At 44.8% G+C, this 26590-nt stretch overlaps 1 protein-coding gene across 1 annotated transcript in view; it reads left to right on the forward strand.

The window, feature by feature from the left end:
- ACVR2A (activin A receptor type 2A) overlaps positions 1-26590 on the forward strand; it is a 35825-nt gene that overhangs the window by 1617 nt on the left and 7618 nt on the right. Inside the window, exons 2-10 of the mRNA XM_078870975.1 lie at positions 11022-11271; positions 13840-13952; positions 17197-17357; positions 18280-18423; positions 19073-19216; positions 19773-19918; positions 21803-21917; positions 23163-23301; positions 25509-25639. Of these exons, the coding sequence (XP_078727101.1) occupies positions 11022-11271; positions 13840-13952; positions 17197-17357; positions 18280-18423; positions 19073-19216; positions 19773-19918; positions 21803-21917; positions 23163-23301; positions 25509-25639 (1343 nt within the window). The remainder of the gene's footprint in view (positions 1-11021; positions 11272-13839; positions 13953-17196; positions 17358-18279; positions 18424-19072; positions 19217-19772; positions 19919-21802; positions 21918-23162; positions 23302-25508; positions 25640-26590) is intronic.

Genomic DNA, 26590 nt, shown 5'->3' on the forward strand with positions numbered 1-26590 from the left:
ATGGCCTGGAATATGGTAATGGTGGCGATATGTTTTTAATGATTTTCTGATCATAATGAAAATGTTGGTGGTGTTGATAGACTTATTGATAACAATATCGATAGATAATTACCGTGTGATGGTTATAATACTGCAATGCTATGATTATTTTGGTATTGTGGTGATGATGATTGTGGTGATTGATGGTCTTGGTTACATTGATGGTGATGGTTACATTGATGGTGATGGTGTGTCATGGTCTGAACTGTTATCTCTACTGTGAAGTCTAGTGTTTTTCGACAGTCAATGTGATCAGAGTGGACATGTTCACTGTGTGATGGAGGAGTGAATTGGTGTGAAGCACAAATCGCTTGCCATATGCCACCCTCAAAGACAATTGGCCATTATTACGCCCCAATACGGTACTACATTAGAGTGTAATGGTTTTCATCATATGTTTAAGAGTGTTGTTTTGCACTGTAATGTGCTATATTATTACACTGCACATTTAAATGTGTATGGCTTCGTCTAGTAATAATATCCTGGAAGGTTGTTTTCCCAGGAAGTAAACATTTCTGGCGAAAATTGTTGCAATTACAGCAAATGTATAGTAGACATTTTTGTGTATTGATTAATGCATCATAGATTTTTTTTAAATATGAAACATTGAGTAATGTAGTTAATGGGTATACCATTTTAATGTTAATTTATGCTGGCCAGATATTAAAAAAAACACTACTTTAAACGTATACACTATAAGACATACTTTGTCTTATAAAGTTACTTTAAGAGAAATTAAAATCTCATTTTGGGATTTTTGTTTAAGTTAGTGACTTGTTTTCGGATGGTTAAGTTTGGCATGTTTTTTTAAATGTATATTTACAGCCTTTTGTTAAACCAACGATGGATGTGTTTGACTCGTGGCTTGCCTTCCTATACTTAATCGCACTGGTCATTTCGGGTTGGTGAATTAGTCCTTATCAAGAAGCCAACCTACAATGTAATAGTTTGTGGTGAGTTTGCTATTTACTCGGCGACTCGGTACCACTGACTAGTTTAATAGTATTTTGTTTAGGCACTGTGAGGTGGTACTAAAATCCTGTTTACATCCCTGAGAAATGTTGGACATTTCCCCATTCATATGGCCGGATTAGTCTACCCATTGACTTATTTGGCCATACCCATTCCGGTATCTGTTTTGCCACGGCAGTTCGTGTTGGCATACAAGACAGTCGTATAAATCACACGGAATGCAACCAAATTTCATCACGTCTCGGAAGATTAGGCAGGCTTGAGCTCCGATACACTTGGATGGATGACCACCATTCGCATACACCAGGTTGTCACAGTACTGTGGGGCCACGTGGTGGGCAGAAGATGTCAGCACGGCAAAATCTGTTGCACTTTACCCCTATGTCCCTGTGTCAATGTTCCCCGCTTTCACCAATCTGCACTGACCAGCATGGTGAAGTATGGTCGAACAATCCCAGTGACACACATGGCATGGGGAGGCTCTCATCCAGCAGAGGATTCACAAAAGGGGATGTTTATATATTTTATATATACTGTACATATTCATGGCAGTGGCAGAGTGTGATAAATGGCTTTTAGGCAAGTTATGATAACCATTTTTTTGTTGGGTATACGGGAGCCTACAAAGTCGTTGTGGTAGGAAAGGTCACCATCTCCAAATATTAAATATGAATTCGGATCCAAAACACTTGACACCAAGAAAGATGATAGTTTACTATGCCTCTCTGAAATGTTAAGTCCACATCTGAAAGGGTAAAATAAATGAATTGTCATACATGCGAGTGTACGTCAATCGTACGGATGTGTTTTCAGGTTGTTACCGCGTGTTCTTCGGAGCCCTCTAAATGTTTCTGTGCGCTAGCGGAAGCTTCATTTAGGAACTACATTTTGCGGATTTGAAGGCGCTCCCACGGCACATGGAGCGAAGCATCAGACATTTTGCAGAACAATACGTGGTTCAACCCAGAAAACCTATCGGAAAGCTATACAGCATAACTGCGAAAACCACCGGTAGTTTAAACCCCTTCCTGAGACCTCTAACATTTGGCATTCAGATGTATGTTCTCTAAATTATACACTGCCGTGTATGTATACAATATAACAAATGTTATACAATACACCACTGGGCAGTTGTTTTTTATGTTATGCATGGCTTGCCCAGAGCAATCTTTAATAAAAACGTAACTTTTTTTATTTATAGCATCTAAAAACAAGTAACATTCCTATGTTTGTTGTGGAGAGTTATTCACCGTTGCTCCTCGTTTTAAAAGTATAAAGTTTATAGAGAATAACATTGTTTTGTGTCTGCATTGAGAGAGAGGGAGACAAAAATGTTGCCATAGTCTAATTTCCAGAGACCTCTCCTCAGCCATTGTGATCTACAAGGGTCTGCAACAGGGCCATAAATAATGCTCTGAAAGAGCATTGTGCCTTTTGAGACTCAAACGCCTTGTTTTATTCTATGGGCCCCGAGAAGAATTGTTACCATGCGAGGTGGCAGAAGTATAGTGGTAGCAGTGTTTTTTTTTTGCCATCGACATCAGCCCATGGTCAATATCTACTGCTAGATGAAGGCTTCCCCAAGCTACTGGTTACTGTATTATATCACGATTATGTAATGTACCGTATTGTATGAATTATAAGACGCACATTTAGTCGCCGTATGTGTTTGCTCGCAAATATGGGGGGGGGGGCATATTCTAATCCAGTAGATGTGTGTGTATGTGACCAAAATTGTATAATTTTGGCACTGTGCACAGGTTTCAGGTTTTGGGGTGCGTCTTACGTTCCAAAGTGCCTTATCTGGAGCAGCATGCCGTTAGTAATCCACCCAGTGACTGCACATGAGCTGGTTTCGGTGTTCCGTCGCCTGCGAAGGATTTCCTCTCGGTCACGTTCCATTCCTTGGCTGCCATTCCATCACTATACTCGACTCACGGCTGTCATCCCTTCCTAGTAGCAACATGCCGTGGCCAAGCTCACTTTTCTTAAGCGCTTTATATGGCCAATGAATGTTGAATGATATGCTATCATATTTAAGGGAGTTGGCATGGGCACAATGGATCACACTGCGTGATGAACCCTGTGACCGGAGTTCGTTTCCCAGCCATGGCTAACAGTGGCATGGCCGACGATTCAAGTGTAGGTTGGATTACTGACTAATCATCTCTTTACTTCATATAATAACTTCACTATCCCGCACCGGCCAGCATGATAAAGTACAACTCCCCACAACAGGGAGGCCTTAACCAATCAGTGGCTTGACAAGTGGCTGTAAATAAATGTTCTCTTAAACATTTTTTTAAAAATAACATCCGTGCGGCTCTTGTTGTTCAAAGAACGGGACTTTAACCTACTCTTTTTTTTAGTATGGGACAAATTAAATATCCGCCCGTTCTGAACAGGGGGGGGGGGGACCCCGTGTGGACTATTTTGACAAAACAAAGTGTGCCGTACCTTGGGCCCGTGCTGGTTTGCTGCCAAGATCCGAGTGTGCTTACGACTTCATAAGCGTGCTGCTGGGATAAACGGCCCGGCAGCAGCATCAGCAGCACACGCACCGCGCTCTCTCAGCCATGTGTGTGCCGAGCCCCTGGCTCCTGGCCAATCCGCACTAGGTCACCACACACGCACACACGCACGTACACAAATAAAGACAAAGACCCCCCCCCCTCACACACACACCCTTATAGCCTTAGCAGACTGTTTGGGGCAAGTGCTGTTTGCGAGCACCTATGAAGGCTGGCACGGTATCCGATGGTGGTGATGGGTGGCCAGCAGCACCACGCGCCCGGCCGCCTTTGTCTCCGCAGTGGCAATGATTGTATACACCGCGCCAGGAACTCATTTGAGGCTGAGTCGACGGAGTGGGAGGCTCCTCATGACCGGTTCAGATAATCGTCACTGGGTGTTGGCCTTGAGCGGGAATTGAACTCGGGTTGCCGGGTTTGTAGCGAAGCCCGCTAACCGCGACACCACCGCTAACCGCTAAGCTACTACGCACGCACACACCCGGGCATGCACGCCACATGCGTTGTATTTGTAATGTATTACATTACCACACAACAGTAATACAGTAATGGCAAGCTGCCGTAGTGTGTAATGGTTAGTACACTGAACCATCCAAGCCAGAGGTCGCTGGTTCGATTTAATCACCTGGCATTTCAGTTTAAACAATAGGCAATATTCTTTAATCGTTCCCCCCCCCTCTCTCTCTCTGTCCACCCAGTAGTATAAATGGAAACAACCACAGTTGATTGGCAGGTCACATGTTCTGGGGTAAACAGGGGGGTGGGTAACTACCACCTCTTCCAAGACACGTGGTCATCATGGAAGGCGAGGCCACAGTACCCTCTAGATGGGCCCTATAGAGCTCCCTCTAGTTGAGGCACTTCCACCAGCAGTGGTTTGAGCAAGACATTGCAGGGCTGAACCTTTACCCCTTTTTTACCATGTGACAATAAGAAAGTAGACGGTAATAAACTAGACCGTATGTGCTCATGTATATTGAGGACACTGGTTAAATAAAATCATCCACCCTGAGGGTTTATGCAGTATTTAAGTTTGTGGAAAATACTGAACAGTGGTTTGTCCAGTGACTGGACTGGCCTCGGCCATGGGAATGTGTAATTTTCACCATTAACAGTGGCGCTATCACAGATGAGCCCCTCCCCCCCCCCCTTGAATTTTCTAATAAACGTAGATGATCGTCACTGAGTGACTGAACCACATTCTAATGAAGTTCTAGTGGAAGGGCTAGTAAAATTTTAATTTGGTACAAATATTTAATAACTAAAGAATCTGAAAGCCAAAGTCAATCAAATATTTCAATCAACGCAGACGTTGATTGGTAAAATTTGTAAAGCAGGATCAACCAACCTAAGATTCACATTACTTATGGGTCTCATGCTAAACATTTAAAGAATATATGATCCCAATCAGTAGCGTGCCAAGTAATTTTCCTCCCATGGAGTTTCGTGATAAAATTGAAGGAACGCGTGCAAGTTGCTGGTTTTCTACGAGTTACTATGTGGGTAGTATGTCACATAGGGTGAACAAACTGGCACCAAATTATTGAAAGTAACTGGAATGTGTTTTTCTATATTATCCAACACCCCAGTACAGTGTACAGCAGTCCCCCCCCCCCGCCCCAAAACCGGCATTCTACCTTCTAAGAATTTTTATTTTAAATGATTCTTTTTTTTGCGAGACCTTCCAGCCATGAGCAGCAGAGTGATGTTGAGCGATGGTGGCGCGTGAGCATGGTGTTATTGCTCGGCCATGTGATCTGACTGGATAAACAGGTGCGCAACATTGAGAGCGCACATCTGTTTTCCATCTTAAGCGTGCACGAGGGGGGGGGGGCGGTGTAGTGCAGTTGTGTTATCGGAGGCTCTGTGACATCCGTCAGTAGCTCTGTGAATGCTGTCAATTTGCTCGCCGCCGCTGTGAGTTGCTTGACGGCGCCGTTGGGGAGATGAGCGATCCCGTTCAGGGCGCTCTCTCTCCACGACTGTTGAGAACTCACGAATTTAGCTTGGAGCTTGAAAAATTGTTGTCGCTTTTATTTATTGCGTTTGAATTCACCAGACTATCGAAGGAGAGCTCTACGTTTTTAGAGATAACGGTGGTCATGGGGTCCCATCATCATTTTCATCACCATCACTGTGCATCCATCATCCTCCATTTCTTATGAAATTGTCATAATGCAATCATTATCAGCATCATGCAACAATCATGCCATCGTAGTCTTTCCACGAATTATAATCAAGTTTAGTTTTACAATCGATTCAATGGCATTTCCCCCATCGAATGTGTTCTCATCACATTTTGCATTTGTTACGGACCAGTGCAGCATACATACATGTCTCTTTTGCATATGCCACCACAATCTCACCACAGTTCTTATGTCAATGGTATTGTTGAGCCATTTAAAAGTATTATGTATTCTTTATTTAAAGCTTTCGTGACTGCAGGGATTCATATTCTTGGTTCTTTCGGTAAAGTCACGTAGAAGGAAAATAATACAAATATAAAACAATACAAATTCTCACGACGTTTCGACTGCAACACAAGCAATCATCATCAGGTGTGAAATCCACAGCAAGAACAATTTTCTTGCTTGATTTTCATTGTTTTATATTTGTATTATTTTATTATTTCCCTTCTACGTGACTTTACCGAAAGAACCAAGCATAGTATTTATGCGTGTCATAAAAAAAGTACTAGCAGCCTCCATTGCAGCTTACCAACCAGGCAAGAGTCTGGCTTTTTAAAGCGAGAATTGTCCAATGGGAACAACAACTGGTGGAAATGGATTAAAGAGCGTGCTGTCTGCCACGGTTGCCTGTAATTAGCCGGTGGTGATGGAAAGCACATCAACAGCTGGCCTAGGTGTCTAGGAACACCTGCTTGCCGTATGTCACGTGCTGGCACGCATGCATGCAATGCACTGTTTAAATTGTGATCATTAGCAGAAACCGTTTTGCTTCGGTTCCTAGAAAAAAGCACTCGCTTAACGCCAACGCAGTGATTAACGCGCGCATTTGTAAATTGCCGGCATTACCACTCGCTTGGATAAATACTGAAATGTGCCCCTGCAATACGCCCCTGCAACTTACTCGTGCCAGAATTCATTATAAATTATGGGTTCTTTCGTGATTTTTGCACCATAATGGGGTATACAAATTCTAAATCTTGCTCGATTGAGGAATTGCTGCATTGTATATGAAATATACAATACCTTTATTATATTTATTGTAGAATTAATGTCGCTTTTTTGCCAAATGCGGTTAGTGTAGGATGCTTTCTTAGTGTAATGGTTATCGCACTCGACTTGCAATCCAGACGTTGCCATTTCTATCTCTTGGATGCCAGTTGAAGCATTGGGCAAAACTCTTAAATGCTCTACCCCTGTGTCTGCCCACCCCAGCCAGCAGTAGAAGTGGATACACCACACATATGGCTACTCCCACCTCTTCCAGGGTGTTTTTCCCATGGGGTATGATTGGTGAAAACTACCCTCTTAGAGGGGCTCCCAAGAACTCCCTCGAGTAGAGGCCCTTCTGCCAGCATTGATGCGAGCAAGAAATTGCAGGGCTGCACCTTGAACTTTGTGCTCACCAGTAGCTCGGTTAAAGCAACATCTATTTCAACTTTCCAGTTGTACATTGTGGTTACAGCACAGCAGTTGAAAGTACACAGTCTCATAATAATTGACGGCTGCATTGGATCCCGTGTCATTAGTTGCAGAATTAAGCCATTTTTCGGTGGAGATGCAACCAGGCATTGAGAATTGCCCCCAAAGCGCTTTTGTACGCGCTGGTGTAAGCACAGTGTGTGGGACTGACCTTTATTAACCCAACTATTGACTTTTGACTGTCCTCTTTTTTTAATGATTGCCCTGGCCAAGATGCATGTTTGCCGAGTTAAGGCAGGTCGTCCTGTTGTTTAACAATTTCAAAGCAATGCTATGTGTACAATTGCATGGGAATATTGGCCATGTGCAGTCCATTTCTCAATCCGCTGCTGGATGAAGGCCTCCCCATGCCATGACGGTCATCGTTATTGTTTGACCCTACATGTTTGACCATGACAGTATTTCACACTGGTTATTTGACCATGACCATACTTCATTATTCTGGTCAGTGTGGGTTGAAGCCATGGAAGGGACCGACGGGATTGGGGGTGCAGCGTTGAGAGTAAGATGTCACTCGTCAGCTTAAGTCTAATAACCCATGCAATATAATATCGTTGGCAATGAAAGTTAAGATTTTTGTGGTTTTGGGAGTGGGGGGGAACACAGTAGGATTTGCTGTTGCTGTTTTTGTTATCACTCACTGCTTTGTACTCTCATCTGATCACACAGGGTGAATGACCCTGAATCTGCAGTTTCTCAGTGGGTCATTTCATCACTGTGGGTCTGGTGTCAAATGGTGCTTAGTAGCCGTCTGCCTGAGCCAATTGCAACAGATATACATCGTCTCCTGTTGATCTGCCATCGTTTATATGTAGTGGCAAATAGTGGCGTGCTGTTGTCGGTTAGCATTTGCCCAGTCTGCGTACACTAAAGAGACTGAATATTCTTGATGCGCAGCTAGGGATTGTGTACGGATGACCGTGTAAAATGTTGAACAGATTTTGTTCATAATATAATCAATTTGTTTAAAAAAAATCTGAGTTTCTTTAATGGAATAATACAAATTCAGCCCTTTGTCAATCCACTCATAAAGACATCTCCATGATCTGTCAATTGCGTTGGTTGTTTGGCCTGGTCAGTGTGGTTTGGTAAAGGGGTTTTAATGTTAGCCGCGGTCGAGAAACCAACTTGGGGTTGCCAAGCTCCTAGTGTCTTGCGTGAACCACTGTACCATCACTCTCCCCAGATGAAAGATGTAAAAATAAAAAAAACGTTAAATAATGCTCTTTTAAAAAAGAATCTGTCAGCAAATGAAGTTTGTTTTCCTAAAAATGCAACAGAAACAACATAGACTCGCAGTTACATGTTTGAGAAAAATCCTCCAAGTGGATGTTTTGGTCTACGCAGCAGTAACAATGTGATGCTTAAAGTGAAACATTCATCTCAGCACGATTATGAAAGCCACTTGGTTTTTTGGCAGTCGCTGGATGAAACAGTGTTTGTTTAATTTAGAGAGGTCAAACAAGATCGTGACATGCCCGTGATAAGCTCTGCAGCAGACGGCAGTGTTTTGATATTTGATATGCGTCATCTGAATCTTTCCAAGGGCCTCCGAAGGTCATCACCACTTAAAACAAGTTACCTTTTGCATTGTCTCACCGTCTGTACTTGGGAGATACTGAATTGGTTGGGCGAGGTTGGTGCTGACCCCCATCATTCATTGCGTGCCATGATAGCCTCGGTCAAATACTTTAGTCCAGGGTTCTTCAACTATATTTTCCCATGGGCCACATAATAACAAACTTTATTTGGAGCTTTCGTGACTGCAGGAATTACTCTTTGGTTCTTTCGGTAAAGTTACGTATAAAGATAAAATAATAAATTAAATACTAGCATACGACGTTTCGATTGCAACACAAGCAATCATCATCAGGTATAAATGAAATAGAAACACAAATCTAGTATACTTAGAAATGTAATGTAATACAACAGAGAGTCGGATAACAGTCAACACCCTACCTGGTTGATTACGTTCTTCCTGAGAATGCTAAATTTGAGAGAGAGATAAAACACAGAACCAGAGACATATAGACAGACATATAAGCAGACAGATATCACAGAGATGCATAGAGAGAGAGCAAACATAGGCACACACATAATAACAGTTTGTGTGTGCTGGTGGGCCTTGTAACATCATAACCTCTATACATGTCACCATTAAAATCTCTCCTCCCAAAGTCCTTGTTATTCCTCGCTTTCATCTTATTATTATGCCTCCTATTTACGGCTCTCATCTCGATCTGTCGTTTGTCTCTCTTTTCGTCTTGCAAACCTCTACAAGCTTCTATGTCTCAGCAGGCCGCACCTCTGCAAGCCACTCCAGCTAGCCTTTGCAGTCCACATCTGGCCCCACGGGCCGTCAATTGAGGAACCCAACCGTAGTTAAAATGTCTCCTCGTTACAATGAACATGGCGCCATGCTCTTCTCCCTTTGGCGCTGTGCCAGTGACGTGCATTCTATATATTGACAGCAGAGGGGCTCAGTCGAATGGCGCAGTCGGTGCATGACGGCTGAGATTTGAGATCGCAACTTTCCATATTGCGAGTCGTGGTCTCTGACGCCACAATGGCACATGGTCAATTATCAAATCTCAATAGATGCCCGATATTAGCAACTGCCTCAATAGACTAACCATACTCTTTGGTTCTTTCGGTAAAGTCACGATCGAAACGTCGTGATCTATTATTTTTTTCTACCTACGTGATTTTACCGAAAGAACCAAAGAGTATGGATTCCTGCCGTCACGAAAGCTTCAAATCAAGACCAACCATACTAAGAGATTATCTGTGTGCGCGTGTGTGTATGTGTTCACGCATTCCCTTGGGGGCCTAGTAGCACAGTGGTTAGTATACAGAATCGGTTTCATCACAGTTGTGCAGCTGAAAACTGGATTTAAAATCAGTATTTTGGTGGTGCAGGCTTAACATTCTGAGCCAACCAGTCCACACTCCATGTCTCTTACATTTATCGACTGTTCCCTCTCAGTTTGGTTTGTATGCTCCAACTGCATGCATTCTTGGCCAATTTGAATGCGAATACTTTCCACATCACCTTAATTTATATCCTACTTTGAGTTGCCATTGGAGTGCTCTGACCTCTTAGCCACCCTGCCACCTCAGTGGACAATCATATTCAATGTGATTGTCTCTTTGTAATCATTGGTGGCTGAGGCTGAGACCATCAGCTTTAATCTGGGAAACTGAATTCAATCCCAGGATCTCAGCAGTGCCAGCTCAGTGCACTGCCCTCTTCAGCCAGCCAGCCACCTCTAACCATATCTTCTTTACTCGGGAGGCAACATCATGCATAAAGGGCATCTGAAGGTTGCGGAAGGGTGTGAAGTTTCAAATTATACGTGACTACTTTTGTGGAAGTCATTGGGATGGGTAAAGACAAAAAAAAACCTAACAACTTAGTTTTGTATGTATGTTGAACTGCTTTCGCACCATATGTAGCAAACCGTGCTAATCAGAGGTGTAGTTAGCCATGTATAAATGGCATCGCCAGATGGAACTATGAACTGATCGCAAAAATGTCTGCGTGTGCGAGTGGGTCAGCCTCGTCGTACATTCTGCTTGGATTGACATATCGCTGTGAGATCTGTCTTGACACTAAAGTACTTGACGCATATTTGAGTATTTGGTTGATATACATTTCCACGTGATAAACCACTTCGTTTTGCTGTCATTTGTGGCCAGGACGCTTCTGAAAAAAGAGCTGTAGAGCTCAGTCGGCCTTACCTGGCAAAAATAAAAATAGTTTAATATTTTTAAGCACCCTTGACCATCGCTCTGCCTCGTCCCTTCACAGCTCCAGGCGTGCTGTCGGGTGGCTTGACGCTGGCGCTGGCCGGGCCGCCGCCTGCGTTCGTGGAGACGCGCGAGTGCGTCTACTTCAACCTCAACTGGGAGAAGGAGGGCACGGCCGCCGGAGGCACGGAGGCATGCGACGGCGACCGCGAGAAGCGGCAGCACTGCTACGCGTCGTGGCGCAACGTGTCGGGTGGCGTGCGGCTGGAGAGGCAGGGGTGCTGGCTGGATGACTTCAACTGCTACGACAGGTGAGCGAGCGCGCCGTGGAGCGGGTGGGGGGGCGTTCGAGAGGTTACCGTCGCCTAAGCGGCCGCGAATTCACCGCTCGTCGGCGGCGGTGGTGGTGGTGATAACGACGAAGAAGAGGGTTCGCCGTTCGATTACGGAGGCCACCCTGATTGATACCGCGTGGTGCATTGTCCAAATGACGAGATGTGCAGTGGCCACCTACGGACTATCTGCCCACGGATCGAGATGATGATGATGATGCTGCATTGTCCGTAAAAATACATGCTGTCTGCTTCGCGGTGGACATTAAAGATCCCCTTGAAGTCGTCCAAAAGGGTAGGCGCCATCGTGTGCTGGGTTCGCGGTCCAAATTTGCCAGATTTTAAAAATGACCCGCAAGTTACTCGGTTTGGAAATGCATATCAATCCACGCTACCTCCTGCAAAAACTTGGCAGGACCCTCGTGAAAAAGAGTCCTGAGCCTCGGTGAGGTTTTCTTGGGTAAACGAGTATAATTAAACTTAGAAGGAAAAATCGAATGGAAAAAACGACCAGGACGGCCAAAAACGACATGGCTCAGTAACATCAAAACATGGCTACAATTAACAGCAGCACAAACTCTACACGCCGTGCTAGACCGGGACCAATACCATCGTGAAGTCGCACACGCCGTTAGGCAGCACTAAAGAAGAAGAAGATTTAAAGATTTCGTGACTGCAGGGATTCATATTCTTGGTTCTTTCGGTAAAGTCACGTAGAAGGGAAATTTTCTTGCTGTGGATTTCACACTTGATGATGATTGTTTGTGTTGCAGTCGAAACGTCGTGAGAATTTTTATTGTTTTATATTTTTATTACTTTATTATTTCCCTTCTATGTGACTTTACCGAAAGAACCAAGAATAAGTATAATTCAGGTTTTATTCACTGCTGGATGAACGCCTCCCTAAGCCATGGCTAGAATGTTGCATTTCCACCAGTGTTTCAGGGCTCGGTAAGCAAGGCGATGATAAGCACACAAAGAAACGCCATAAGTGATTTTATGACGCCGTTGAAGCCTTTGGAGCGCCACCTAGTGGATATGCTGGCAATTTCTCTCCATCGGTCAACTGTGGCCCTTTGTGCAGGAAACCTCTGGAGAGTTTGCCGTGATTTATAGCGCCCTTGCTGCAGCACATTTCCACACCGGATGCCACCTCTAATTCGCAGACCCCTATGCAGGGGCTATCGCTTTACAGCTCCCTGCAAGAATCCACAAGCGCCGAACACTTACACAAGGGCCCACTGTATGTCGCGAACTGACATTTCAGCTGGCTTATCTTAGTCGTTCAACTGACCGGGCATGCATTGCTTACGGAAGGTAACCCCTTAAAGTTCTATGCCACATTCGGTGTCTTCAATGTTTTTCCTGGTGAAAATCCACTGATATACAGTGCCCATGAATGTGTAATTAAAATTATAATGGAACATTAACCAGCAGCTGTCAAGATATATAAACTAAGGTGGGGCAAAAGGAAGTTATCAAATGTATTTGTAGTCAGGTTTTCCAAGATTGCAAAAACAACAATTTCAGGTTGTCATAGAAACCCAAATGAAAGAAAACGGTTGTTAAATGTTAAGGAATCATGGGGGTGGCCGGGTGGTTCGGAGGTCGGAGCACGTGGCGGAGCACGCGGCCGGCATTGTTGACTGAGATTCCGGGCTTCGGTGTTGTTATGAACCAAGTTCTCAAAGTATTAGCGAGTTGATGGTCTAGGCCCATTTGCCACTCACTGCTCAAAACAGCATTCACGTTAAATTTGGCCCTGCACTTATTTTAGCTAAATTCCAATTGAAATTAATAGCTTTACTTTCAGCTAATGAATATTACTCTGCAAGAGCATGGGAAAGTGTCGCACTCTAGTGTACGGATTAGAGCATGCTGGAAGGGATCTCAGAAGTAGTTCTATCATATCTGCTTTAACCAGCGATTCTCTTACAAGGGTGGGGCAAAGGCTGCATTGCTCTGCAACATTTCTGAACGGATTTTCCATCGCATGTCATCTTGCCGATCAAGTATTATAGGAATATTGTGGGTTGGTGAGGAATGAAGGAGCATTCTCCATATCTTATCATCCTGTATTTACATCCTGAAGCTCCTCGGTTCACCATTCATTGACAGTTTCCACACGGTTTTGTTTCCAGTTCATTAATTTTACTTATGCATTGTGCACCACTGGAAGTCATGAAGGCGATCGATCACGTTAACTCTCGCCCTATTTACTAAACAACCACAGTGTTCCCACTCCTCTTAATTTGCGTCTGCATTGTGTATTATCTCGGTGTGGTCTGGGACTGTTTTGTTGTTTTTTCTGCCTTGTCCAAGCTTGATAAATTGGACTTAAATAAGTAATTTATATTCAGTGACTTGCTTATCCTTTTCTCTATTTTGCACTCCTTTATGTTTTTTGTTTTGTTGTTTGTTGTTCTAACTTGCTGACCACCCCGCCGCCATACTTAACATCTGTGCAAAAAAACGAGCTTCATGGAGCTCATTGGATTCCTCCTCCAGCAGTCTTAAAGAAGCACTCCGATTGATTGTGATGAGCAGGAGCGAGTGCGTGGAATCCAGCGAGAACCCCGCCGTGTACTTCTGCTGCTGCGATGGGGACCTGTGCAACGCCATGTTCACCCACCTGCCCGTCCTACAGCCCCGAGCCCACGGTCAGTGTTTCGGGAACACACAAAAGACAACGTTTTTCTTAGTTAAAGCCGCCGGAAGAATCCTTAGAGCTGTTGTTGTTAAGTTATTTTGTCACAGGTTGTGTCAAAGCTCAGCTGGTGGGCAATGGCAATTCTTTTTTTACAGAGGGAAACTGGGTACGTTCAACGACCGTACGCAAGCTTGAATGAGACGGCATAATATAATGTAGACATAATTTTTTATCCAAAAAACAAATAGTTAAACATTACACAGAAATTATAAATTAGACATTTAAAACTGTAACACCATAGTTCTCAAAATCACATTTGCAAGTCACAGTTGACAATGTGGCTGTCGTTGAAATCCAGCACATCCATCACGAACCCTGGTCTAAATATACAGCTGTGAGTTTTTTTGTTATTGCTCAAGTGAGCATCCCTAAGCCATTGGTGGAAAATGCCAGATTCCCATGGTGGAAACAAGTCTCCTCTCCCTTAGACAACCACAGCTGACTTTCACACGAGGTGGTATGTATTTTATCGACCCTATAAGAGGTGATGGGCTGAGTCAACCCCCAACCAGGATTTGAACTCGCAACCTTCCCATTGAGAGCCGCTCGCTCTACCACTCAGCCACGTGGTCGGTAATACCAGTGCATCCTCAAAATAATGTTGGCGGATATATACCCTGCATGTCCTGTGTATCATGGGTTAAAAACAGTAGCGGTGCAGTCCTGCAGTTGCTGGCTCATTATCGTGATGGCAGAACGGTCTCAACCAGAGGGAGTTCTTAAAGAGCCGCTCTAGGACTCCCGTATGCTTCAACAGAAATTACCAGACAGCAGGATTTGAACTGTTGACCCCGTGAAAACCGGTCCAGTGGTAAGCTTGGGTTGCCAGCGGAGTCTCAATTCCCACAGCCACTTTGAATTTCCTGTGGCCCAATGTTCGAGCGTGTGTAATCTTCTCTAAAGTAGATATTAGAAACCCCTGGATTAATTTTGCAAGAATATTATATTTACTTGTCACTGTCATGACCTAAATCAAATCGTTGATTACCCATGGCTTCAGCGCGAATTAATTAATAAAAAACTGTTTCTGCAAACCTAGAGTTACATAGGCCACTGTGATAAAAAAGAGCTAATCTCATTAGGCTCTAGCACCATTTACATTTTTAAAAGGGAAAAATGTAATGGTGCAGCCCTGCAATTACCTGATGTCATCACTACTGGAAGAATGGCCTCCACTAGAAGGAGTTCTAGAGAGCCCCCCCAGAGGGTACTTGGTCTGCTCTTCCACCGTTGCAAGATGTCGTGGAGAAGCTGGGCGTACCCACATTCTATCCCACTACATGCGACCCACCACCGATTGACTAACATTGGGCACCGCTAAATTAAGAGCATTTAATAGTATTCGAACCGATGACTCCTGGGTCCACAGGAAAATGCACTCAACCATTCGGGCAACCAACCACCAAGTAATGTTAATGATCTCATTCCTTGTAAATATTTTAGTGTTTCATGCTCATATGGGCAGTGCCTCGCTCTGCAGTGATGCACTGTAGGGCTTGTATAAATACGAGCGTTAAAGCTGGAACTACAGACGCCTACAAAAACACACGGCGCTGTAAACACTCACACAATGTATAATCAATTTGAATCGGAGACCAGTGCATTTGTCGCAAACTAAGTTTCCTATTTCACAATGAATGGTTTTACAGTCCATTAAAGAAGTACCACGCAGTGACTTTATATCGACCTGTTCTCGGTCAGCAAATGTACATGTTTGGTGATAGTGCATTGGCAGTGAAGCTCAAGCACAAATAACAAAATAACTCGACACATTCGTCATTAACAGTGGCCTTAAAATGACATTTATAGGTGACATTTCGGGCAATGGGCCTTCATAGAACATAAAAGTGCAATGACGAAGGGCCATCGTTTGTGCAGTCGAAAAGGGCCATTGCACTAAATGTCGACTATTATATATTTTTCCTGTTAAGGCAGTGGTATTGATGAATGGGAGTTTTTTTGGTTATTTTTTCATCAAGCACATTGTCAACAATGTCTTTTAGCACTGTAATTATTTCTGAATTTTTGTATTAAACAAATTTTTTTTATTTTTTTATCATGAACAAAAAACAATTATTGCTTTGCAGAAGTGAAAATTGCATGGTTTTTCACGTGGTAAAATATTAAACATTAAACACATTTGTTAAAAGTCACATTTCAGATAAATAAAATTGTCTTGAGCAATTCAGACAGCCAGTTTAATTGTGTTCCAGATGATCTTCAGTAAGGCGGACATTCATTTTGGCCAGATCTGTCCATAAAATACTTCCGCACCAAACAAAACCACATTCGGTAGACCTCTTGCTGTGGCTACGAGACATGTGCCGCTTATTCCAGTCCACAAGTGTCCTGGAATTTATTCGGTGAGAAATTAAACCCTCGGCATCTACGATAACGGATCCTACTTCCATACTGCACGTGGTTGCTAAGCATGGTTGTCGGCACGCTTGTCTACCCATACAGCCGGCACGGTTTCACTGACGGCTATTTGTATCAATTAATCCGATACTCTTTGTAATCTGGCCTGGAGTGTGGTGCTCTGAGCCACTCTGCCATAGTCTTCTTTCGTATGATGGGGAGTTGATCAGCGACGTTTATTTGTTCATGTCGAGGTTGGCGAGTGAGCCCAAGTAACTTGGTGAATATCTGAAATGCTGCCGGCGAATGATCAAACGCGGGCATTGGTGTGATGATTTTTCATCCTCATTAATTGTTTTTGCATGCTTAGGTTTTCGCAGTTGTGCTGTATAGCTCGCCAAATTGTTTCCGGGTGGTGCCGCTTGTGGTTCGGAATGATGTCCGACGTTTCGCTGAAGAAGCTCCCCGGCACGCTTACCCAAGCTCCTCTTAACCCTCCTCCATCATTAACACCGTAATCCCCTTTCCCAACTTCGCTACCCTTTAATCACACTCCTCACTAGACACTCATTGTCACTGTCATCGATCGTTTATTTCGCGCATCATCATACTCACGTACCGCCATGATTCTCATGAACTCATCTCCCCTCATCACACTTTCTGCTGTACAAAATAGTTAATCCTTTGTTCAGCGCCTTGGTCATCCCGAGTCTCCTTGTAATCTCTCCTGGAGTGTGGAGGTGCTCTGAGCACACTCCAGGACAGCACAAGGCGCTATATCAATTAAAATACGATAAGGTGACCCTAACTGGCTTACTGTTGGGAATCCTGTGCAGAGGGGGCTCAGCCCGGCGTGGCGGAGAGGCAGTCTACGGCGTCGGGAGCCTTCCTCTACACGCTGGTGCCCCTGCTGGCCGTCACGATGGTGCTGCTGCTGTCTTTCTGGACGTACCGGCACCACAAGCTGGCGTACGCGCACGCCGCACTGCCTCCACAGGTGTGTGCGTGTGTGCATGTGTGCTCCAGGACACGAGGCGGCGGCCGGCATTTGTCGCGTGCTTTTGTGTAAAGTTACGGGAATAACAGGGACGCGTCGGTTTGCTTGCGAGTTAGGCCCAGGAAGAGAGAGGTTCAGAGTGTACGATAATACGTCACGTTTCCAACCGTCACATCCGGTTGCCCTGAACAATGAATCACTATTCATTCGCAAGTACCTGTCTGATGTACAGTGATGGCTGACATGTTTTCAAACTTAGAAATAATTGACTCGTACACGGACACTGTGCATGTATTATGTTCATGAATAAAAACCCTTGTAATTTAAATTATTAAAATTATGAAAATAGTTAACCATCTCCTTTATGGTGACTTTTGACAATAACCTATTTCTCTAGTTACAGTAAAACCTTGGATTGCGAGTGACTTGGTCTGCAAGTGTTTTGCAAGACGAGCAACATTTTTCAATACATATTAATTTGATAAACGAGCGAGGTCTTGCAATACGAGTAGTACGTGTATACGCTTGTCTGCCGAGCATCACGTGATCACAACTGATATACGAGTGCTTTGATATACGAGTGCTTTGGATTACAAACACGTTTCCGGAACGAATTATGCTCACAATCCAAGGTTTTACTGTATAGAGTTTATGGTGGTATGTATGTATGTTAATCTTCTTTGGCATTGTACATAGCCAACCGTGCTAATCGGAGGTGCGGGGGAAGGACAACAAACTAAACACACTGGGGGTCGTGTTTTTTGTGGCGGGGATGGAGGTGATGATGATGACGATGCTGTGGTGATGGTGGCGGTGTGGTAGTGGCAGTAGTAATGATGGTGGTTTGGTGGTGATGATGATGATCTTGTGGTGGTGGAGGAGGTGGTGATCGTGACGGTGGTGACGGTTCTGTTGCCATCAGGAGGCAAGCCTGGCACCCCCGTCGCCCGTGCTGGGTTTGCGACCCGTGCAGCTGCTGGAGTTGAGGGCCCGCGGCCGCTTTGGCTGTGTCTGGCGTGCTCAACTCCTCTCCCAGGTCGTCGCTGTGAAGATCATACAGCCCGTGGTAAGGCTGCACACAACCTCACGAAGGCTGCTGTGCCACCAATCGACCTGGAAATATTCCCGTCGATATTTACGTTTTTTAATTGTATAGAAATAAATTAGCTCAATGGAAAGACAATGCAACGGCCACAGGTGTTACATACTGTGGTTCATGGCAGCGGACACTTGAAACTTGCAATATTGCAAGTGATGTGATCGAAAACTACTTGCAGTCTGTAAAAGCTGTTCGGTGCGTGCAGGGCTTCTATCAGATGGCTTTTTTCAGATCGGTGACCCTGAAAATATTTTCCCACCCGGCACACCACGTCCATTGTACATCTGGCTATAGCTGTGACTACCTAGTCAGATACTTACTCCAGTCTTATCAGCAACCCAGGACGTATGCCGTAGGGGATTGTTATGAAAATAAGTACCTTTGCCAATGGTGGCAAACCTTTTTATTAGGAAGCAACTGCAGCTATGCATTTTAAAATCTAGATTTACAACATATTTCTTTATTACTGCTTTCTGTGTTTTAGTTTGTTGTCCTTCCCCCACAAATCCCATTAGCGCAGATGGCTATGTACATTGCGAAACAAGTTCAACCTACATACATACGGTCTTTAATTAGTAATTTTGGTTTGCATTGTTTGTCGTCTGGATGCACGCAGAATAAACAGTCGTGGCAGAACGAGATGGACATATTCCAGACGCCGGGCATGAGGCACGAGAACCTGCTGGAGTTCATCGGCGCCGAGAAGCGGGGAGCGAACCTGGACATGGAGATGTGGCTCATCACCGCCTTCCACGAGCGGGTTCGTACGCGCAAGCGCCGCGCTCGCCATCGTCACGCGCGATCGTACGCAGCACCTCTGATTGGCACAGGTGGTTACGTACGGTGCGAAAGAAGTTCAAAGATGATCAATGCCCCGTGTAACTTTAACAGATTGTTTGGGCAATTTCTGTAAGCGAGCAAGTGGCACGGCACGCAAGTGGCCAGCGCCACACCCGTCCGCCTTTGACTCCCCATTGGCCATGTTTACACACCGCCCCAGGTACTCATTTGAGGCCGAGTCGACCTAGGGGAGGCCCAGGACCAGTTCAGATTATTTTCACTGGTTCGTAGCGCAGTGCGCTAACCACTGTGCCACTGCTCTTGAAAGAAGTTCAACATACGTACATACATATATGCTGCGGCTCGCACACACGTGGCAGCAAATGGAATCGCATAATGGGTACGTTTGTTTTTTGTTGCATCGTAAAATAAAAGCTTAGTTTCCAATAACTCATAGCTACCTAATGTTTAAGGCTTGGTGGTGGCGGTGTTCTTGATGCTGAATTGCTGCTGCTGGCCGCGTCTCATTCTGCTAGGGCTGCCTGTCGGATTACCTCAAGGGCAGCACGCTGTCATGGGCCGAACTGTGCCACGTTGCCGAGACGATGTCGCGCGGACTCGCCTATCTGCACAGTGACGTCCACGGCAAGAACGAAGGCAGCAAGCCGGCCATCGCTCATCGGTACGTTAACAGCCTGGCTGCTGTTTGACCGTCATTAATAAAACTATCAACTACAGGGTGTTTGAAAAAGACGGACCCAATTTGAAATCGTTATATCTCTGCAACCACGAACCGCCCATGAATGAAACTCTTACCACTTGAAAGGGCGGGGCTTAGAGTTTCAAGTGATTACCGCTAGATGCCTCTCACAGCGCACAAACAGCCCCAAGCCTCAGTCATTCGCAAGATGGTGACCCTGCAACACAAGGCGTTTTGCATTCTGCAGTTCAGCAAGACTGAATTTCTAATTGCGGTGCAGCGTGCGTTTCAACGGCGTTTTGGCATTGATCCGCCAATGTCAAAGAGCATTTGTTGTTGGTACCGACAATTTGACGAAACAGGCTGTTTATGTTAAGGGAATAGCACAGGGCGACCACGCACCTCAGAGGAAAACGTGAGAAGAGAGGCGTTTGGGACGAATTATACTATCGTCTCGATGTTGTCCGTACAGCAGGTGGAGGGCACATAGAGCCTTTATAAAATGGTTAGTAATACTTGGAAACTCATTAAACCGTTTGTAACTTTTCGTTTAATTGTAACATGTTGCCATCGTGAAATATACTGCTTTGAAATTGGGTCCATCTTTTTGAAACACTCTGTATATTTATTTTACCAGGTAAATCCCCCCACTGAGCTGTATAGCGCTCTATCAGAAGCGATCTGGCTATCACAAATGATAGCTCAACGAAGTGGCTTATAGAAGGGAAATAATAAAAGAATATAAATATAAAACAATAAAAATTCTCACGACGTTTCGACTGCAACACAAGCAATCATCATCAGGTGTGAAATCCACACCTGATGATGTGGATTTCACACCTGATGATAATTGCTTGTGATGATTGCTTGTGTTGCAGTCGAAATGTTGTGAGAATTTTTATTGTTTTATATTTATATTATTTTATTATTTCCTTTCTACGTGACTTTACCGAAAGAACCAAGAATATGAATCCCTGCAGTCACGAAAGCTTTAAATCGAAGTGGCTTATCACGTGGAATTGTATAGCAGCCAAATACTCTGAATGCACGTTTCTAAATGTGGAGAGAAAAACCAGGGGACCTGGAGAAAAACCTACGCGACCACGGGCGTCAGCATGGGGATCGAACCCACGACATCCTGTATGTCAGGCAAAGTAGTTAACATCTCGCCACCGTCGCGCGCCCCCTTTTACCACTGGCACGTTGGAGCCGAGACGACGCGGAGGGCCGTCTATGGTACGTGTGGTTCTCCACTGGCTGTTTGCTCGGGCTAAGCTGGAAGAAAAAAGTCTCAGGACTGATTTTTTTTTTAATGCGAAACCGCAGAATCACCAGGCTGGATGCATACATAACCATTTTTTTAAGTCAGTGATTTCCTGCCCAAATTAGAATATTAGGTGATACTCAGCTTATTTTTACAGCCCTGAGCCAGTGGTGGAAATTTCACATTGCTATGGCCGAGTGAAGTCTATTCATACAGCCAACGTCGACTAACCCATGAAGTGGCTCTCATTTTCATGACCCCATATTGGTGATGAGCCGAGTCAAAAACTCCAACCAGCATTTGGACTTTAAGTCTCCTGATTGCAATAGCGCTGAGCCGCCTGGCCACATATATACACAGCGCAACATATCGCATACAAATGCACGCACAAACATTATCAATCACTCGTATACCCCATATTAATGCTATTAATAACGTTGCCTAACCTTGTATTTCATGCTGCTGTGTAATTAGAATTTGTAAGTAATGGGTGATGCCTTTCTAATAATTCGAATGCTCACACACACGTACTCGCGGACAGTGCTCCTCATCACCCACCTGCCCACCCCCGTCGTTCCTGGCGGTCTTTTTCTTTTGTGCAGTGACTTCAAAAGCAAGAACGTGCTGCTGAAGAACAACCTGTCGGCTGTGATCGCCGACTTTGGGTTGGCGCTCAAGTTTGAGCCGGGCTGCTCGCCTGGGGACACCCACGGACAGGTTCGTACTCTGGCCATCCACACTACGCGAACTCTACAAACGAAACTCGACTATGTTTTAGTTTAAATTTGTATTTAAAGCTTTTGTGACTGCAGGGATTCATGTTCTTGGTTCTTTCGGTAAAGTCACGTAAATGGGAAATAATAAAATAATTGTTTTATTATTTTTATTATTTCCCTTCTACGTGATTTTACCGAAAGAACCAAGAATACATATATTTTTTAGTTTACCAGGTAAACTCCACTGACCTATTTAGCTCTTTTTCAGAAGTGACCTGGCCATCACAAATGATAGCTCAATGAAAAAAATACACGCGACCACAGGGAGAACATGCAAACTCCAAATATACAGACATTGTCAGGGTCAGGATCGAACCCATGACCTTCTGTATACCAGGCGAGGGAGTTAATATCTCGCCACCGTGGCGTGATGAACTGTTCAACACGAAACGTCCTCTCCACACCGTTGGGATCCCAATCAACGTGCCAAGACGAAGCCACGGGGGCGGTGACGCGGCCCAGCGGTTCGCTCGTTCGCCGCTAGTTGCAGAGGTTCGCCGGTTCGATTCCAGCAGGCCACCCTGGGTATTGCTTAGGATGTGAAATACTATGCAACTTCTGCTGCACAGTGGATGCTTAAGATCACCCTGACGCCATTCTAAATGGCATCGTGCTAAAAAAATTGCCAATTTTTTAAATGACACGCAATTTACTCAATTGGGATTACACGTAACGATCATTGCCCCCCTACTCGCAGGCTAATGCCCGCTTGCAGACCAGGTGCTGAGTCAACCTGTACCGCACAGGGACCGAGGTGGGTTGGGGGGGGGCTTTCAAATGGGGGCAACGTGTGATGTCACTTCTCGCGTGTAAAGCGCCCGTGAGACGCCCCAGCAGAGCATAAAGAGTGCTCTTTCAAAACTGTTTATTATTCTGGTGACATACACCTCTAAATGCAGTACTTCGAGGGGCCTGGGTTGGTGTTTCACATAGATTTTTGAAATTCCCCAATCCGCTGGGGTATTGAGGTGTAGACCGTATACGGAAGTGCAGAAAATGAGTTGATTAACCTCAGCCCTGGGCGGCTCTGGCGAAAGCAAGCGTTCATCTCGAGTCCTATCACGTGGGGTTGAACAGAAACGCAGTATAAGACGTCATCAGTCCTCGCCTACAGCGTGTCGCGAGCGTCGCGCGTTGCCACTGCCTCGCGATGACGTGTCCCCCTCCTTGTTGTCGAATCGGGCAGGTGGGCACGCAGCGCTACATGGCCCCGGAGGTGCTGGAGGGTGCCATCTGCTTTCAGCGCGACGCCTTCCTGCGCATCGACGTCTACGCGCTGGGGCTCGTGCTGTGGGAGCTCGTGTCACGGTGCACAGCCGCCGATGGTGCGTGGTGTGGTGTTGCCTGTTGCACGCTCGTCATACGAGAACCCCCTTTTGAAATTAACATCATTCCCAAACGCTCATCACGTGTGTGCCTCGAGCAGTGAACAACAATGAACGGTGCGATCCCCATTTGTATGTGTGCGTGCGTTCATTCGTGTGTTTAATTTAGAACCAAGTGAAATCTCATTGAGAGCAATTGTCTGTCTTTCAATGGAGAATCAGAATCTATATTTAGACTGGAAGAATCCGATGAGCTACGAAGCTACTTTTTCACAGATGTCCAGTTGGGTCGGGTTAGAAAGTTACAACAACAAACAATACAAACATAAGAGTCCAAAGTGTAGGAAAGTTGAGCAAGTCATGATATAAAATTAACAAAAAGTCTACGTGCAAATTGCATATTTTTCAACACCAAATGCAATCTTGGGCAAGGCAGCAAAACAAAAAGTAGTCCCAGACCACACTAAGACAACACACAGTCTCTCAATAACATTCCACATTAAAAGTGAACTATCGTTACAAAGCAATGCAGTGAACGTGTTATTAAGGGGAAATAGAAACTGTGTACATCAAGGGTAGAGGACCTCCAACCACAGGTCAGATACTGTCTGTTACTTCATTTTTGTACGGCCCATCGCCACAGTGTATGCCTGTCGCTTTGAAACGGTGTGCAAGTGGTATTTATCAATCACTGCAAGCATCTTGACTAGAGTGGAATATGTTATGCCTGGCAATACCATGTTACTAATTTTAGCACACTCAGTCACTTTCTGTCACTTCCAGGGCCCTGTTTAGTTTTGGTCGACTCCCAACATTTCTGCCCCCCCCCTGCTTTATTACTGCATTCCACAAAGGTGTGTGTTTGTTAATATGGAACCCCCAAGGGTATTTGAACATAGTACTCATTCAGTCTTTGGTATGGAAAAGGTTCCACACCCCCCCCCCCCCCCCCAGTCCACACCAATGCATTAAAAGCAAAATCTCAATTTTGCGAACTCGTGCTCGGCAAGACGTCAGTTCTGCGTGCGCACATCAGCATTGAAATCTCCATTCACGAGCCCAATTAAAGTGACCTCGGCTTTATGAACTCTTTAACAGCGAAACCTCAATTTTTACGAACCTGTTAACAGTGACCTCCGTTTTACGAACCCGTTAAGTGAGACGTCGACTTACGGCAGCCATTATTAAATCTTTATTTTACGATCCTATTATCAGTGAAAGCTCCGTTTAAGAACTCATTAACAGTACAACCTCAAATGTATGAACTCTTTAGCAGTTAAACTTCAGTTTTATGAACCATGAAACCTCAATATTATGGACACGTACATATTTAAATGAATGAAGAGCCACGCCTCTGTTGGTGATTCGATGCAAGACCTTTCTGGTTAGGTTTGCATTCTATATATTACATGCCCATTCACTATTTTGGAATAACCTAAAAAAAAATTCTTGGAGAGTCCCTCAAGATCATTGAGGCAAATGGGCTCTGTTCTAATGATGATCCTTAATGAACATTCTAGCGGATCATTGCAGAGCAGAACTTTGTATAAAATATTGCTTTTCCCTATTGGAATTTGCCCCCAATAGTTTAGATGGAGTGCCGTTACCAATAACATCTGATAAGCCAACGACAGCATTTGTTTAACAAGCATGACTGCTGGTGAAACCCATGATGGTGGAAATCAGTCCAGAATTAGCTTATTTATTGCTGAAGATGTAGGATGTGTCATCAGTTTGCATTATTTATTAAAAAGAATGGGTTTACTTGGCAATAACTATGTGGTCACATGGGCAATGAGTCGCTGACCCTCGACGAGTGAGGAGCAGCTAGCCATCGCACAAAGACGGTCACTGCATGGCACGCTCTGGAATGTGCTGCAGCCGTCTGGAATGGTCTTCCGATATTAGGAAGCCACTGGAGCTATGCACTTTTAAATCTCGATTGAAAACTAATTTCTTTCAAATGGCTTTTTGGATTTAGGTTATTGTCCTTAGCTCGCACCTCCAATTGGCACGGTTGGCTACATACGGTGCGAAAAAATGTAAACATACGTACATGCAAACGAGCACACTGATTAAAAAAAAGTTTCATCTTCGCACGCACCATGAATCCGCAACTCGGATTATCCTCTCGTGGCTAATCAATGCTTATCTGGATGATGACGACAATGACTGCACACGTTTTATTTTGTATTTTTCCTCGGCAGGTCCGATAGACGAGTACCGTGTGCCGTTTGATGAGGAGATCGGTGATCACCCCACGCTGGAGGACATGCAGGACATCGTGGTGCAGAAGAAAATGCGGCCGGCGTTTCGGGAGGCGTGGCTTAAGCACCCGGTAACGTACACAGGACACAGCCCCAAATTGTCTTTTAGCGTCTCGTTGGTAACGTTTCTCGTCTTCTCTCTTGTTTGTTGATTGGGATTTATTCGTAGCGGTGATCGTTGCCCCTGACTGGCAGAATAATGCCAATTTGCAAGCCAGGTGCTGAGTGCCAATTGTGACACACAGGGACAGCTGCCACTAGGGGGGGGGGTGCCCTTTCAGATTTTTGCGATAAAATGCGCAGCTCCGATTAGCATGGTCGGCTAGGTATGGTGCGATAGAAGTTATCCATACGTGAAGCGCTAAGAAACACCCTTGCCGGTAGTGCGCTATATCAACAATATATCATTGTCATGACTATTTGTACAGTGTTCTTTCCTCTGTGAGCCTAAATATAACCTTTCCATGAATTGTAAATCACCTGTTATCACATGCATGATTCAATACATGTTTCACGAGTGTAAACATTTAGCTATTACAATCAATTAATTGGTGTATTGGCACGTGCCTTTTGTCTAGGGGGAAAGCCAAGTTTGAATGCAGATACTCAGAGATTTGTCCATGACCTAATTATCCAGAATGCACCTGATTTGCATCGGATCTCGAAAGTTAAGCAGGGTTGAACCTTGGTTGCCATGGGTGACCAACATGCACTGCAACTCGGTATAGGATGCAGGACTACACGGTGGGGGGGGGCAGCAGAGGGCAGTGCAGCACCATCTGGATACGTACTGCAACGTCTATGTTGTGTGCCTTAACCAAGCTACGTTTGGCTCTCACAACTTTCACAGTGTGGGAAGGCCCTCATCAAGCAGTGAATTTAGCAAAGGACTGTCCATGTACAATTTCGTAGTATTCCTGTAGGGGATGAGTGGTCCTCCATGAGCCTGAAGACCAACGAGAAGTGCAGACGGGTGGGATATTGTTCAGACGGATTTTGGCGGTGGTACATCTACCGTAGCA

The sequence above is a fragment of the Lampetra fluviatilis genome, chromosome 31 (assembly GCF_964198595.1).
Source record: "Lampetra fluviatilis chromosome 31, kcLamFluv1.1, whole genome shotgun sequence".
In the NCBI taxonomy this organism is placed as follows: domain Eukaryota; kingdom Metazoa; phylum Chordata; class Hyperoartia; order Petromyzontiformes; family Petromyzontidae; genus Lampetra; species Lampetra fluviatilis.